The sequence below is a fragment of the Micropterus dolomieu genome, linkage group LG14 (genome assembly GCF_021292245.1).
Source record: "Micropterus dolomieu isolate WLL.071019.BEF.003 ecotype Adirondacks linkage group LG14, ASM2129224v1, whole genome shotgun sequence".
Taxonomy (NCBI): domain Eukaryota; kingdom Metazoa; phylum Chordata; class Actinopteri; order Centrarchiformes; family Centrarchidae; genus Micropterus; species Micropterus dolomieu.
The window spans coordinates 19,478,334-19,494,502 of record NC_060163.1 but is presented as its reverse complement, the minus strand read 5'-3'; the positions used below and the strand labels follow the sequence as shown (position 1 = coordinate 19,494,502).

Genomic DNA, 16,169 nt, shown 5'->3' with positions numbered 1-16,169 from the left:
ACACCTTTGGGAAAATCCTGTGGGAATGCGAGTTCAAAGGTAAAGCAGTCGGGGCCTCTCTGACCCTGTGAGCTAAACATCTGTTAATGTTGGATCAGCTCAAAACAAGCCTGGCTTGTGTGACAACAAACATGAACCAGACTGTGATAAACTGACAAGAGACATGCATGTAATTTATTCATTAACCATGAATCTGTGTGTGTTCTAGTTGCAGCTGCTTTTTATTTTTTTGTTTAACAGCACATTTAGCAAATTTTATTATTATTCCCCCTTTTCTCCAGGCTTCAGCTGCAGCTGCTGAGTAACCGCCTGCAGAGCAAACAGAGCTTGTCCACAGATTTAAACTTTTTAATGCATTAAGTTGGGGCCGCTTTTTAACAACCACCATGGCTTTGAGCTCATTCGACATCGACGCACCACGGTGGGATCAGTCTACGTTTATGGGCCGACTGAAACACTTCTTCAACATCACAGACTGTCGAACGGCGCTCTTACCTGACTCGCACTTGGACGAGGCCAAAGCTTTAGTGGATAGCTGCAGGTAAGAGGTTGGACTCTTAACTGTATAACGATCCTCATGCACATATTGTATCTTTTGTAAGTCATCTTTTCAGCAGTTTGAGAGAAAATTCAGCCTAAAACATCATAGATGTCAGGCTTTTGCAATAATTTGGGCTATTAACATCAACATCTTTATTTATGCATATATTATGAACTTTATGTCAAGTTTCTAAGGTAACACCTTTTTGTAATTGGTGCAAAAACACAGAAATATTAAATGGCTTCATAAGCCTAAACACATTTTAAAATATTAAATGAGTTTTGATTAAGTGTAAAATGTCCGACAGAAGTACAGATATAGCGCGCAGTATGTGAAATCTAATGAGTTGTTTTTTTTTACTTTGATATTTTGCCTCATACCCTGGGTTCTGCATTTTAAATGTGTCGTGCAAGTTTCAACATAAAAAATGTGTCAAAAACACAGGCTATGCAAGAATGGGGTTGACTGTATCAAAATTAGTCATACCATCAGCCCGATTTTAATACAGATATCTGGCATTTTGAGAGTCCGATAAACAAAAAATGTCTGCAGACACGTCTGCAGGCAGCCTTGTCAGTGTGGCTACTGTGGAACGATGTTAGTGCTCCCCCTTGTGAGTTTCGGGAAGTTGGTGAAAAAGTTAGTTTCGAGCCCTAATTTCTTCAGTCACCATCGTCTTTTCTAAATGTTAACATGTTTCCCCCTTCTTAAATGACAGCTAATCTAATATAAAACCGTCATTTGCTAGCCTTTAAATATATATTGTTATACTGTAGAGAATAAAGCAGTTGAATGACTTCACTTCTGACAAACTGTACCCTACACTTAAACGTCATATTCTGAAATCTACAGCAAAACAAATGTACTTTTTATTTAATTAATAATAAATCCATCAATAAGTTCAATAAGTGTGTATTTGTTTTTTTTGGCGCTCTGTAGGGCAGGATCCGTCCCTCCTGGCACCACAGAGGAGCAGCTTCACTATGCTAAGAAGCTGTACGACTCTGCCTTCCACCCAGACACAGGAGACCGCATGAACCTTATCGGCCGTATGTCCTTCCAGGTCCCTGGAGGCATGGCCATCACCGGCTTCATGCTGCAGTTCTACAGGTACCAAAGAGCAGACCCCCTGCATGTTACCACATCCTGTGGTTTCACAGAGGAAGCTTTAGAGCTTTCATAACTGTCTGTTTTCTAGGACAGTTCCTGCTGTGGTGTTCTGGCAGTGGGTCAATCAGTCCTTCAACGCTCTGGTCAATTACACAAACCGTAACGCTGCCTCCCCCATCACGCCCAAGTAAGTTTACTGCGCATTTAAGATTTCAGTTGATATGGACTGTTTAAAGGAACCATAATCCTGAATTTGGCCTCTTTCAGACCTGATTATGTAAATCTGATGATTTATCTTTCCTGAGTCACTTTTACATAAAAGTCACAACAGCAATCTTACTAGTAACATTTCCACAACTCTTCCAAAACAGCACCCTAATGTCAGATTAACGTAAAAGCAAGGGCAGCATAAGATTAAATACACAGAGATTAAATGCATTTACTATTTATCTATTAAGAGCACTGTATATATATATATATATATATTATCTCTATAACACAAAGACACAACAGTCCAACCTTAACGTCTTGTTGTTGAGTGCCTGGGAACTGCAATGAAATTGGTGAGAAAATGTATTCACTGTGAGAAGAGTCAAGTGCCATTATTTAATGCAAAATAAATCTGTTTTACACTAGTGCAGCCTTTGAATGAAGAAACGAGGAACATTTAATGGCAAAGTCATCACATTAACAGATAGATGAAGCCAGCAATGTTGTGTATTCAGTGTCTGAAAAAAGGTAGTTTTTTTTTTTTTGTCTCTCTCAGGCAGATTGGAGTCGCCTATGTTACAGCAACCAGCACAGCATTAGCAACAGCAGTCGGACTCAACCTCTACACAAAGGTACAAACGCACACTGACCTTTATTTGTCCAACACTTGACACTAATTGGTCTGTTTTTAATGATACTTAATTTGTCGCCAAACTCATTAGGATAACTTGAAATGCTGAATCACTCAGGTGTGTCTCCTGTCTCGTAGGACTAGTGCTCTTTTTGCTCTTTTAAAACAAGGCGTTACCTTGATCAAATTAATTGTGGATATTGATCTTAATATTGAAGCTTTCAACCGCATCTTTGCAGTCTTCAGCAGTGGATGAAGTTTACTGGGGTTACAATCTACATATATTTAGATGAGATTCAATGGATTTGATATATGAATGATAATCTCATGTTTCAGATCATGTCCAGGATAAAATTAGTAAGTGGACTTTAACTTAAAAAAATTATTTTGCTGTCCTAGCACTCTGGACCACTCTCCCTCCTACCATTAGATCAGTTGAGTCTGTTGACTGTTAGCTTTTTAATTAAATGGTGTGCTACAGGCGGTGTCTGGTGGCTGAATGCTTTCTGTGGACGTATGTGTGTTGCATTTGTATAGGGGTGTAAATGTGTATGACCTCTTTTAAATATTTTCACTTAAAAATAAACCTTGTGGTTTTATGTTAGTGCTTGATATTATGTACAGCATTTTGTAACCTGTGTTATATAAATAAAGATTTGCTTAGGTTGGGTTTTAGTTGAAAGCTACCCAGCAGTAATGTGGTAATTAGTTATAAAATCTGCCCCACCTTTACCAGCCTAAACATTAAAGTGATGTAAATGTGATTATAACCCAATAATATAATATACATAATTCAGAAATTTGCCACTCTGCATAGTAGTAAAGCAAGTACTAAAGAATTAGCATCAAAATTTTGAATATTAACTTACTTCTTACAACATTTCTACTAGGTTACATGCTCATACAGTTTATGGAGTTTGTGAATTAATTTCATACACTTTAACATGGAAACAGTCCTTAAAAACAATTAATTTAATGTTTACAGGGTGTTATGCTAGAGAATGTAATGCTAAAGCAAAGAAATGTGGATTGGGCCAAAACCCCAGAGTGAGAATGACAGAAGCAACTTCTCAGAGTTGGAAAATGTCTCTTGGTTGGTCAGGGGCTGGGCTGCAGCCTGGCAGCGTCCTGTCACCCTGCCATCATGCCGGACGCTGCTTGCACCCTGAGCAGAGTGCTGTCCCAAAAGCTGCCCCCAGCGTTAGTATTCCTCTGCCTACAGGCTCTAACTCTGAGATGGATGCGCAGACACTTAGCCAGGTCCTGGTATATATACGGTAGGTGTTTGCAGTGCACTGTTTATTTGAAATTAGTGCAAGTAAAATGTGTTTAGGGACCGATAAGCAGAATCAAAATTTGAATTTCTTAGAACCGGATCCAAATTAGAACCAATTCTCAATTGCCAACCCTGTTGACAGCAGGTCCTAATCAGGTGTTTGAAATTTATTCATTAAAATTTAGATCAGGGATTGCATCTTTAACACCTGACTTGTTTCATCTTCACTTTGTCCTGCAGAAAGCTCCTCCGCTCGTGGCTCGCTGGGTCCCTTTTGCAGCGGTGGCGGCAGCCAACTGTGTTAACATTCCTATGATGAGGCAACAGTAAGTCCTGCTGTGTCACTGTTTGAATATGTGGAGGCGTTTTTATTGTGTTGTGTCATGCATATTTTAATGGCGAGATCTGCTGAAATCAAAGTGTCGTTATCAGATATTCTGAGAAGCTCAAAAAAGCTCACAGCACTGACTTTTTCTGTGTTGGACCCTGAAAGATCTTTCTGACCCTTTTAAATAGGGTGTGACGTGTCTTAACAAGGCAGCGTTTCATGCTGAGTAGATCTTAGTATGTTTGTTGAGTGCCGGTGCCGTGTGGAGGTCAAATGTGAATGGAACAAATCTAACAAAATATTTAGTTCTGGGGTTTTTTTGTACGCTATGCTAGTGGCATGGTGCTGGGGATGGCAATGTCAGTCTGTCAATCAATGTCAATGGTTGTTCGTTCCCAGGGGATGTATCCTACTGACTCTGGTGATTCCCTGACTTTTCCTCCAGCGCCACCAAAACTTGTTATATTAATCAGGCCATATTGCTAACCAGCGATCCTACAGGCTGGTAGATTACAGGTTGCAGAGTTGTGCCCTGCTGCCGCCGAAAATACTGAAGACAGATGTTGCCAATTGGCAGCCAAAAGCACCAGATCTCACCAGCCTGTACCACACAGGCTGCTGTCCTCTAACCCAGTATAATCTCATCAGCAGATAAACAGAGCAGGTTGCAGCTTAACATAGAGGAAGTGGTTAGCAATGAGACTTAATACAGCACTTTTAGCTAACTAGTTTCATAAATGTTTATTTTCCCAGACAGGATACTCAGACTTTAAAGCAGATGTTGCTCCAAAAAACGTTTCTCTTCATTGGTGTCTTTGTTTCCTGCTGGTGAATCAACAGTAAAATCAGCTCCTGTGTTGTGGTTTCTGTCGTTGCCATGGTCACACAGTGGCAAGTTGAAAGAAGTTGATAAACTCTGAATGCAGCGCCACACAGCTGTCCCCTCTCAATGCTGCTGTGCTGCTGACGTGTTTACAGTGAGAACAATGGAGGCAGCAGCGGCAACCACTCTGTCGGAAAGCACCTGCAATCTTGTTAAAAACATTATCATATATATTTTCTGTAGCACTCTCCAGTAATTGGCCTTGTGAAGGTTTAATTTAGTCTTGTCTGTTGAACACCTCTTTTAGTTTTGTTTTGAACACTCCCTGAAGCTCCTGTGTGTTTTACAGTAAAGTTAAAAATACTCACCAAGTAACAGTTTGTTTACAGGGAGCTGGATGATAAGACAGCTGTTTCACAATCCGTTTCCCTTTTTGTTCCATTTCACCTTCATTTTTGTCTTTCTGTTTTCAGGGAAATTCTGAATGGCATTGCTGTGACAGATGAAAATGGCAATAAGCTGGGCCACTCTACGGTCAGTACTTTAGGACATTTATAAGAATAAAAAAAGCACAATAGTTCTTTTACTATTCATAAACTGTCGTTAAATCTTCTTTTATCTCACCCGTAGAAAGCGGCTGTAAAAGGCATCACTCAGGTGGTCATCTCTCGGATCACCATGGCCGCACCAGGAATGAGTATGCAACAAAGTTTAATGTTATAAATCACATTCTTCAAGTTGTCCTCTTCCGCTCTTGACCTTTTTTCTTCTCTTCTGTCAGTCATCCTCCCCATCATCATGCAGAGGATGGAAAAATACAAGTTCATGCAGGTCAGACCTTTTACCTTCATTACCGTCCTCCTGCTAAAGTCCCCAACATGAAAGTGTGCATCTGTCATCAAGCTTTGTTCTGTCTTTTCATAGAGAATCACGTTTCTCCATGGACCACTTCAAGTGATGATGGTGGGAGTGTTGTAAGTAGAGACTGAGATTGTAATGTACTGAGGCGTGTTTGGAGAGGAGAAAAAACTTTTTTTGACTCTTGTTTCTTTTGCTTTTTTTTTAAAGTTTGATCTTCATGGTTCCTGCAGCCTGCTCGCTGTTCCCTCAGCGATGGTAACAAACATGTTTCTGTACTTTCAGTTGTAGCTTATAAGTGTACTCCACTGATTTAGCATTGTAGTCCTATAATGCTGTCCGATTTAAAAATGATCAAAATTGGTGCAACAGAATCAAAGAGATCATTTGTCTTCCTTGTTTAAAATCTGGTACCTACATTACCCACAGTGCAACTAGACTGCTGTCCGCTTTATGAGGGGTTGTAGAAAACATGCTTGGCCTTTCATTGTTGCAACCAGTACCTTACTTTCCTAATTATATCTGTAGTAGTTCCTTTTTTTTCCAACAAAACTGCGTTCTCGAGAAAAAAACTCTCTCAAAAAAACGCATTAGTTTCTTTGTTTAGTCTGAATAATTCTGCATGAGCAAACACACCAGCGTTAGTTTGTTTAATCAAACAAAGTACATTCTGACCATGCTTCTCTTCTTTCTGTTTTCCTGTCCACATACCCTCATCTTCCCCTCTGTCTGTGTCTGTCTACAACAGCTCCATGGCTGTGTCGAAGCTGGAGCCCGAGCTGAGAGACTCCATCGTGTCGCAATATGGAGACTCAGTACAACGCGTCTACTTCAACAAAGGCCTCTGAGGCTGATTTGCTGAACTGAACTTTTCAACACACAAGACCGAATACACATGTTTTTACATAAATTGTCTTTGTTTTCTAATTATAGTCCTAATGAAATGCTCTTCTCCCTACGTCATCTTCAAATCTGTGCTTATTGGTGGGAACTCGCTGTGGGATTTTTGATCAGTCACGTCTTTTTAACTTTTTCTCCTGTTTTCTTACATTAAACAGACACAAGGGACATTGTGTACTCCTGTTGAGAAACCAAATGATCTCCTCTCAGGAACAGAGCAGTACTTTGCCAGATTAAAACTCTGTTAGTTTGTCCTCCACTGGATGTTTCTAGTTGTTTTCGTTAACTCAGAATGCTCTTGAACAGCATCATGCTCCTTCTGTCTGCAACGCTTCCTTACAATCTGTGCCTTCTACAAAGTGGCAGGAGCAACAACACTTTTCTCTCTTTCTTTTTTTAAACTCTTGTATGCATGGGTTAACTCTGAGACAGTCATTCGGTGTGGTGTGGAAGCTGTGTGATAAAGGTGGAGGATACTGCCCTCTTCTGCCAGGATGGAGGTAGATGTCTGACTTGTTTGCATGATTTATCTGAAAGGTTTGCACATCGGATCATTTCACTTTGTAAATCCTCCAGAATAAACTGGAATAAAACCACAAAAATATTTTAAATGCAGTACCCAGTGGTGTTTCTTTATGTATTTGTATGTGATTTAATTTGCATTTTTAAAAATTAGGCAGTGCATTCACACCATATAGATGAAGAGGTTTCAGTTTGATGAAACTAAGCTGACAGGAAACAGACAGTGGCGGAAGAAATACTTTTACTTAAGTAAAAGTTTCAGTACAATGTAAAAATAATTTCTACTTACATTAAAAGTTGTGCATTTAAATTCTACAGAAGGAAAGTACTAGTTCTGCAGTAAAATGTACTTGAAGTATCGAAAAGGTACTAGTTCTAGAGTAAATTGTCCTGTGACTGATATGATGATATTAGATTGTTAATACTGATGCATCAATCAGCGTTTAGTGTTGGAGCTGGTCCAGGTGAAGCTAGTTTTAACTACTTTATATAGCCTACAGTTAGTTTAGTCCAGTTGTTCCCAACCTAGGGGCCGGGGGCCCCCAAAGGGTTAAATCTGGGGGGTTGGGATGATTAAGGGGAGAACAAAGATAAAACAATAGGAAAATTTCTTTAACAGGGAAATCTTTCTTTGGTGGAAATGCTTTCTCAGAACTCAGATACTGATGTTTTGTAAGAAGTCACAAGCCTAAAAGGTTGAGAGCCACTGGTTAAATCTCTAATGTATTTTATTACCTTTTCAGTTGCTAAAAGTTTAATCTGTGAAGTAACAAGAAACTCCAGCTGTATAAATGTAGTGCAGTAAAAACTACAATATTACTCTCTGAAATGTACAGGAGTAGAAGCACAAATTCACATGAAATGGAAATCCTCAAGTTATGTTCAAGTACTTTGGTAAATGTAACTCCACCACTGCAGACAGAATGAGGAAGCTCAGCATTGCACTGTGACAGAGTTGAGTGAGTCACACCAAACCGGGTGTTTCAGATGCGGCCATTTTCCAAAAAGGAATTGTCCTCCAAATGCATACATTGTTAAAGTCTTAGTTATAATTACAAATTACAGATTTATCTTTCATGGCTTTACATTTTTTTTTTGATTTATACTGCTTATAAATGGTATATAGGGCGGATGGGGTCAAAGTAATACCAACAATTTTCACAAATGGACAATATATTTTGGGCAGTGGTGAAAGAAGTATATTCAGATCCTTTACATAAGTAAAAGTAACAATACCACACTGTGAACTTACTCCACTACCTCAACCTTTGAATATATGTGATGTTTCTGGATTAATATTACTGCTGCATTAATGTGTATGTTGCATTTAGTTGCTGTAGATGTTTATGATTGAGCTCATTTTAACTACTTTATATTGGTTTAATCTAAAGCAGTGCATCATATTATTTAAGATCATCATGAGTTTGTAGCTCACTCCTGTGAAAAGCACCTTTCTCTAAAAAGTCACCCTCTCATGAGCTCAGAGAAACAGCCCTGTTTTCAGCATGATGATGCATTTTCCATCTGATCCTAGTAGGGTTTAAATAGTTTATTTATCTAAAGAAGGAGAAGAATTCTCTCAACCTATAAAGGATTTAATCTTTCTTTCTATCAGAAACATTCAACATCACCAAATCTGGAGATACATGGTTTTAACTGGACATGGCAGGGTATGAATAACTGTAAAATGAAAAGTCACAAGTAACTAAATGTGTCTGACAAATGTAGTGGAGTAGAAGAAGTATACAGTTGCAGAACATTTGTACTGTAGGTGCACTTAGTTAAATTCCACCACTGATTTTGAGAATCGGGGGAACCCGAGATGGTACTTTACTTGGAAAAGGACCATAATTAGATTGAGGGACCAGGATCTGGGACCTTCTGGTCGAGGAAGCTCCGGTTGTTCCAGCCGGAGGACGCAGCGCCCTCTGCCGGTTCAGTCGTTACCGCCGAGGGGAGGAGTCGCACGAGCAGCTTTATAAAACCGCCTTGATCACAGAAACGAAAACACTCACGAAAAGACAGACAGTTACGCAGACATCTCCAGGGACCACCTAGCACGCAGTGAAATCTCACCTTTGCACCGGAGCTGAGCGAGCGGACCGTCCGGTGTTGTTGACGCCGCCAGGTCTCTGTCGGTAAAAAAAAAAACAAATAGAAGACAAAAGCGGAGGGGGACGCTGCTGCGTGCCGCTGGATCTACACTGCATAGCATCTGCGCAGCACACAGAAACGAAGAGGGTGAATCAAACGTCGCATCAGTTTTTATGAAAATGCCGTTTTCCGTTAACGGCGTCCTTGGCACGCTCGCGCTGCTGGTCCTGTGGCGGGCGGAGGAGCTCGCGGAAGCCTGCAGCTGCGCTCCGGTACACCCGCAACAGGCATTCTGCAACGCCGATGTAGGTGAGTACAGCACCGGGGACTGTTGTTGTTGTTGTTGTTTACCTAGCCCATGTTGCACCAGGCTCCTGCACAGATGACAGCGGTTTTCAGCCACTCTGCCCGCCTCCGGTTCTTCCTGAACGGGCTCACAGAAGCTGCTGGAAACCGCTGGAAAGCCTGAAGGTGGAGGGTGGTGTTCCTCAAGGCCATGGCCCGACAGTTTGCGTTGCATTCAGATTGCAGACGCACGCAGATTGTCATATTTTGTCACGTCATGTTGACACGCGCACACTTCTTTCACGCCAAACTAGCCGCAGGAATAAAAACAAATGTTGTCTAGGTGTCATGGAGGCATGCTTTGAAGGAACACACACGCACACCCACAAACACATGCTCGTTTTGAAGTCCACATACAATTATTTTTAACATCGCATTAAGGAGTTAATAGTGCGCAGTGTCACCCACTGATGAGTTAATGATGACCTTAATGAACTTTATTGTTAAACCGCTCTCCTTATTTCATTGTAACCCCTCAGTATAGCACTGTAGAGCGCACAATAACAGCACTATACTGCTGTATCTCTAAGTGCACCATGTTTGCGTAAGTCAGTGAAATATACAGGACTGAGTCATGGAGGGACCGTCGCTGTAGCCGACATAATGTCTCATGGCTTCACCCACGGCAGCTCCCGGACGAAGCAGCGTCGCCTGGCTTCTGCAGGGCAACGTGGCACATGAGAGGAAAAGAATTAAACAAGGAGGGAAAGAGCGGAGAGGAGGACAAGGGATGGAGAATGTGAAGAGAAATTTTGGGGAGGGGGGGTGTTGAATCAACCACAGAATATGCCATGCTTTCCTCTAGTTTTTGAAATTTCCATTCCTGAGGGGTGGTGCTGGGAGGAATTGCAGGAATGCTGATGGGGTTTTCCCAACTTTGCTCCGGTGTAACACAGACACACACACATACACACACACACACACACACACACACACACACATACAAATATTTTCATATAGCCCAAATACACAACTGTAGGCTTGCTGCCTTGCATCTATGACATCTGGCTGTCAGTCCAGGGTGTGTTTTTAGGGGGAAAAAAGCAATAAAACTCTCGGTCAAAGTTAAAATATGCATGGTATCCTTGAGAATGAGAAACCTCAAGACCACAATACTCTCTGGCTCTGTCTTTTCTTCCTTCTCCTGACTCCTTATTCACACACTTCCACACGCATGTGTGTTTGTGGACACGATCTGTGTAATTTCTTATTGAAAATTGAAGTTCTATTTTTAGGCGTGACTCAATCTCTCGCTAAGCTTGCACATTAAAAGGCGTGCAAACCGCTCCAAGTCAACACTGGTTGATGTCATTGTCGGATGATAATTTCAGGGTGGACCTCAAGATGAAACTGTGACTTTGGTGGATCTGAAAACCACCAATCTGCTGGGAGAAACACCCAGATAAGGAGCTGCAGAGGTAAAGGCTGGACTGTAGGAAAGAGGAGAAGCAGGAGTGAAATGGGTTGTGCAGGCTTGAAATGAGCAGAGAATCAGAATAGAGTTGATTGTCCGGTTGCCCAGAATGTCCATGTAGGCAACAACAAAGTGACATTGTCAACAGTTATGTGGTCTGAAGTGAGATGCCACTCGTTCACACGTGTTCACACACATACTGTACGTGCAGGGACCAGCGGCATGTTCGTGTGTTTGTGTGTGTGTGTGTGTGTGTGTGTGTAACCTGTTTTTCATGCTAAACGATACCCCAGGTCAGACCACAAGCCATAAAGATCCAGCAGTGTCATGCATCCACCACAAAAACTCACACACACACACACACACACACACACACACACACACACACACACACACACACACACACACACACACACACACACACACACACACACACGTACATGTGCAAAGACAAACAACCTCTTTTCACATATAAATCTGTTGCCCAAAAGGGGAACTTCCCCAGCAGCCCTGCCCAATCAGACTGTCCTGAGGCTGGGAGGCATGGAAGACCAGAGTCACCCTGCTGTCTGCAGCAGCGGACATGCAACAACACACTGACTGTACACGTTTCCATTTATATAGACATGTTTTCTTCATGAAATACACTTCACTTTCATCATAACAAAAACAGTGTCCTGAAACAACAAAGTTACACCCAGTGATACAAAACCTCAAGTTGCTCTGTTGAAAATAAATCAGACCATCTTGGAGGATATTTGAAAGAGCCTGGTGGATTCTGATAGCTATATTGTAGAGTAGAATAACATTGAATTACATTATATCAGCTAATGCTTTGTGTTTAAAGTGTGTTTACATAAACACATTTATTTCAAGAATCGCTCATACCTGGTTGAGAAAGAATTGTCACAAGGATTTGTACAGAGACATACATACAACATAATAAACTTAATAATTAGAGACAACAGGGAAAATAAATATAACTAATAAGCTGCATTAATAGACATTTTTTTATCAACAAAATTATAACGTGTATTGTGAAAGAAATTGCTTGTAGTGATGAATCCACAGAGAATTATCATCCAAGTATTTTCCAGCTCATTGTTTTGTTTTTTTGGCCCACAGTTCAGCCTCACCACTCAATGAATGTCATTTCCAGCAGCAGGCAGCTGTTTTCAGTGAAAAAGCTCTAAAAACCCACTGAACACTCCCTGCTCAGCACACCAGAGACCAGCTGGTGAATTGAGTGGGATTTAGCAGCTAAAGAGGCAGATATATCCCTTAGGAGTTGGTACAGACCAAAAAAGAAAGTGAATATTGGACATACTGTATAATGTTGCTCCATAACTGCTAGATGTAAATAAGCAACTGTTTACCATATCAAAGTCATTATGACGGCATTGTCTTTGTGTCTTGTTCCACTGCCCGCAACAGACCAAAAAAATCAATTTATGCTGCTTTAAATATTATAGTGCTAAAACAATTGGCTGTTTGATTTAATTTACAACAAATTTGACAGTTCATCAACCAAAATGTTTCACCAGTTGCAGCTTCCCAAATGTGAGGATTTGCTTTTTTCTGGTTTTAATATAATGGCAAATTGAATATTTCTGAATTTATTTTAGACAGTTAGTTGGACAAAACAAGCAATTTGGTGATTTTACCTCAGGCTCTGGGAGAATTTGATGGTAATTTTTCGCAATTTTCTGACATTTTGGAGGCCAAATAAGGGATCCATAAATCAAAAGTCATCTGATTAATCAATAATGAAAATAATTGTTAGCTGCAGCCCTAACCTACTATCAATAATATAAATTAAAACGGAAATAATTATATATTACTAAATTAACTAGAATTAAGAAATGTTGATAATCTGACTCTTGAGCTCTTATCTCCTAGGTCAGTCTCCCTAAACAGACAGCAGCGCTGCTGCAGTAACTATCATGAAAATGTCACAAAGAAAACCATCTTTGCGGCACAGGTCTTCATACAGATGTTGTCAGGGGACAGGCTTTGTTTGAGGGCAGTTTATCTCTGGTCAAATGAAGATGGCCTGTATACGTCCGGAGCAGAAGAGACCACATCACTGGTCACTGGAGTTTGAAAAAATAAATGCATAGTTATTCAGTTGATTGAACGGGGGGCATTGAGGGGGTGTGTGTGTGTGTGTGTGTGTGTGTGTGTGTGTGTGCGTGCGCGCGCGTTCATATGGGGTTTGCATGGAAAACATTGCGAAGTGCAACTGATACGCATGTATAAGTCATTAAATGTCGTTCTGGTTGGGAGGGTAGGGAAGCATTTGAAATGTGGGTCAGTTGGTGTTTTTTTTGGAGGGGGCTCCTGGCTGCTGATTGACTCCTGGTGATCAGATGACTTAAGGATCAACCTGCGGTGAATCTCGGCGGCCTGCAGGCCCCCGGTAGTCGTGCTGTTTTAGCATCTCACTGTGTAGTCTGCTGCCTCCGCAACACGCTGTCTAGACTGCACAGGATCATCTGCTCTGGCTTTATTGCAGGGGGAAACTGAGAAGTAAACATGTCTGCAATGCCAAGGTGGACAGATAAGCTCCCACAATAGCAATCCATTGTGCACAACAGGGTAATTTCCCCTCAGTATTGTGTCCTGCTGCTGATTTCTTTGCTCATTAGTTTGTGGCTCAGACTGAGGTCAGGAAATGAGCGCGGAAAAACTGCATGGAATGCAGGAGAGTGTGCCAGCCAGGTGTACTGCTGCGTGTTTGTGTGTGTGTGTACTCTGGCTGCTGCTGCAGATTTGCATAAGCATCAACTGTGCAACTAAAATGCAGAAGTTTGCTTGCAGCATTTATTTGTGCTGATAGACCGCTCCATTTTGTGTCTGCTCTTGTGCTAAATAATACAGGTGGGCCTCCATTTGTCCAAATTTCTCTTCTCTTCTTACTTTTAATAAACCAGTCGACGACGACGACGACGACGACGACGACGACGACTACTACTACTACTACTACTAACGTTACGTCTTCATCTTCTTCTTCGTATGTATTCAACGTTTGAAGAGCTGTTTGTCCGTTTGAGCTACTGTAGAAACATGACGGCAGAACATGGCACTGTCCATGTAAGGAGACCCACAGTGTATGTAGATAGAAATGTCTCATTCTAAGGTAATTAACACATAACAGTTCATTATGTAAGGTCTTTATACAGCACTGAAAACATAGAGGTGACAAATATAAATTATTATTAAGGTGAGCATTTTAGCGGTTAAGTTGCTTATTTATGAAGTTCGCATTCTTTTGGAGTCATGTTTGTGTCCAATATTCAATGTTCATACAACAGTGTTGGTAGTTGTTCTGAACAGCCAAACATGAAGGAGATATGAAAAGTCAGCTGTTAGACGCATAAAGGGGCAGACGCACAATGCTTTAAAAATGGAGATAACGAAGCATATTTTCACACAGTCTCTCCTGGAAGACTTCATAGTGATGCATTTATTTATATGGTTGTGTAATGAAGGAAAGAAAGAGAGTTAGAGACAGAAGTCAAACCCCCATCTATGCCCATTAGAGCTGCAACAATTAATCGATTAACTATTAAATGAATCACCAACTATTTTGATAATCGGGTTGAGTCATTTTTTTTAATTTTCTGATTCTAGCTTCTTAAAACGGAATATTTTCTGGTTTCTTTCCTCCTCTGTGACAGTAGACCAAATATCTTTGGGTTGTGGACAAAACAAGTGAGTGCGTCATATTGAGCTTTGGGAAATACTGATCATCATTTTTTACCATTTTCTGACATTTGATTGACCTAACAATTAATTGATTAATCAAGAAAATAATTGACAATGAAAAAATTTACTTAGGTCTTAATGTCAGATTGTCGCTTTCCATAAAATACAGAAATGGTTCGACAAAGCCCCCTTTAATCCGATGTTGAAGAGGTGTGGAGTTAAGTACTTTGTCGTAATGCTGCTGTCAGATTTACTCAAAATTATTACACTTTGAGGGGGGCAGAGGTACTATCTCTTATAGCAAAGGCTATTTTGACTATTGTTTAGACCATCACCTTCTAAATTACAATCACAGGGTGAGAGGTGGATGGATTTAACACGTCTGCTTAACAGTTTGTTGGGGGAAAGCCTGAAAATGCGACTGAAGCCCCGTTCTAGAGTGATGGTACCATGCTTCTCTGGTCAGAAAATGAATCCGACAACATTTTTGATTGTTTATTAATTATTTTAGTTATTCACACAAATACCAAATACATACTAGTTCTAGCTTCTGAAATGTGGGGATTTTCTGTTTGACGTCATCAGAAAATGAATATTTTGGGGTTTTGGTTAGTTTGGTGGGGAAAAAACAAGCCATTTGAAGATGTCACCTCCGACCCGGAGAACACCTTCTGGCCATTTTTCACCTTTCTGACATTTTACAGACATGAACAATTAATCGATAATGAAAATCATTGTTAGTTGCAGCACTAACAATGTAGCTGTAATTACATGTGCAGAAAAGCGTGCATGTTTGGACCATGGCGAGGAATGAAAAGGGGGGGAAAAGGAAGTGGCGAGGGAAGGAGCCGAAGAATGAGAGACGCTATTAACTCTGGGAGCCATGAACCCCCATATTTGTGTCTGCTCCAAGCCATAAACTAAACCCAAGGGTGTAAGAGCAACAGCAGTCAACTGTGTGTGTGTGTGTGTGTGTGTGTGTGTTTATCTATGTGTACGTGTCCTCTGTTCCTGCTTATTTTATGTTTTTTTTTCTCTCCCTATTGCTCATATTTTCCATTCTGAATAAATGCCCTAAGCAGAGCTGAAGCTAGATGTAGTCAGTCATGCCATTAAAACACTACACACACACACACACACACACACACACACACACATTCCTGTACGTGCCTCATAGTGAGGTCCAGGTTAATTAACTGCTGGAGTGAGGACCACCCTTTCTACTATACTTAGAGACAAATGCATGATAGATTCCAACACTGGGTGGCACCTTGATGCCAGTTTCCACCTCAGTTCCTTAAAAAACATGAAGGAAATTTTTAATTTTTTTAACCCAGTTTACCACTGGAGTGGGGACCTTTTCAAGGGGGCGCTATTGAGTTCGTTTCAGAATGGACTAGTTTAACTAC

General features: G+C 40.8%; 2 protein-coding genes across 2 annotated transcripts in view; both read left to right on the top strand.

The window, feature by feature from the left end:
* The first annotated feature begins 281 nt into the window (after positions 1–281).
* sfxn2 (sideroflexin 2) lies at positions 282–7,292 on the top strand. Its single transcript, XM_046069056.1, has 11 exons — positions 282–541; positions 1,481–1,651; positions 1,740–1,838; positions 2,418–2,493; positions 4,009–4,094; positions 5,393–5,453; positions 5,550–5,616; positions 5,701–5,750; positions 5,844–5,893; positions 5,988–6,035; positions 6,526–7,292. The coding sequence occupies exons 1-11, from the start codon at positions 387–389 to the stop codon at positions 6,623–6,625; spliced, it is 963 nt and encodes a 320-aa protein (XP_045925012.1). The 5' UTR covers positions 282–386; the 3' UTR covers positions 6,626–7,292.
* Positions 7,293–9,380: 2,088 nt separating this feature from the next.
* Positions 9,381–16,169, top strand: part of timp2a (TIMP metallopeptidase inhibitor 2a) — a gene marked incomplete at its 5' end in the record, with an annotated part of 13,392 nt that continues 6,603 nt past the window's right edge. Inside the window, 1 exon segment of the mRNA XM_046069279.1 lies at positions 9,381–9,602. Coding sequence (XP_045925235.1) covers positions 9,467–9,602 — 136 coding nt within the window.

Coding starts and splice junctions, on each gene's coding strand:
- sfxn2 (XM_046069056.1), top strand. CDS start 387: ATGGCTTTGAGCTCATTCGACATCGACGCACCACGGTGGGATCAGTCT. Junction 1,652..1,739: donor TTCATGCTGCAGTTCTACAG/GTACCAAAGAGC, acceptor TCTGTTTTCTAG/GACAGTTCCTGCTGTGGTGT. Junction 6,036..6,525: donor TCGCTGTTCCCTCAGCGATG/GTAACAAACATG, acceptor TGTCTACAACAG/CTCCATGGCTGTGTCGAAGC.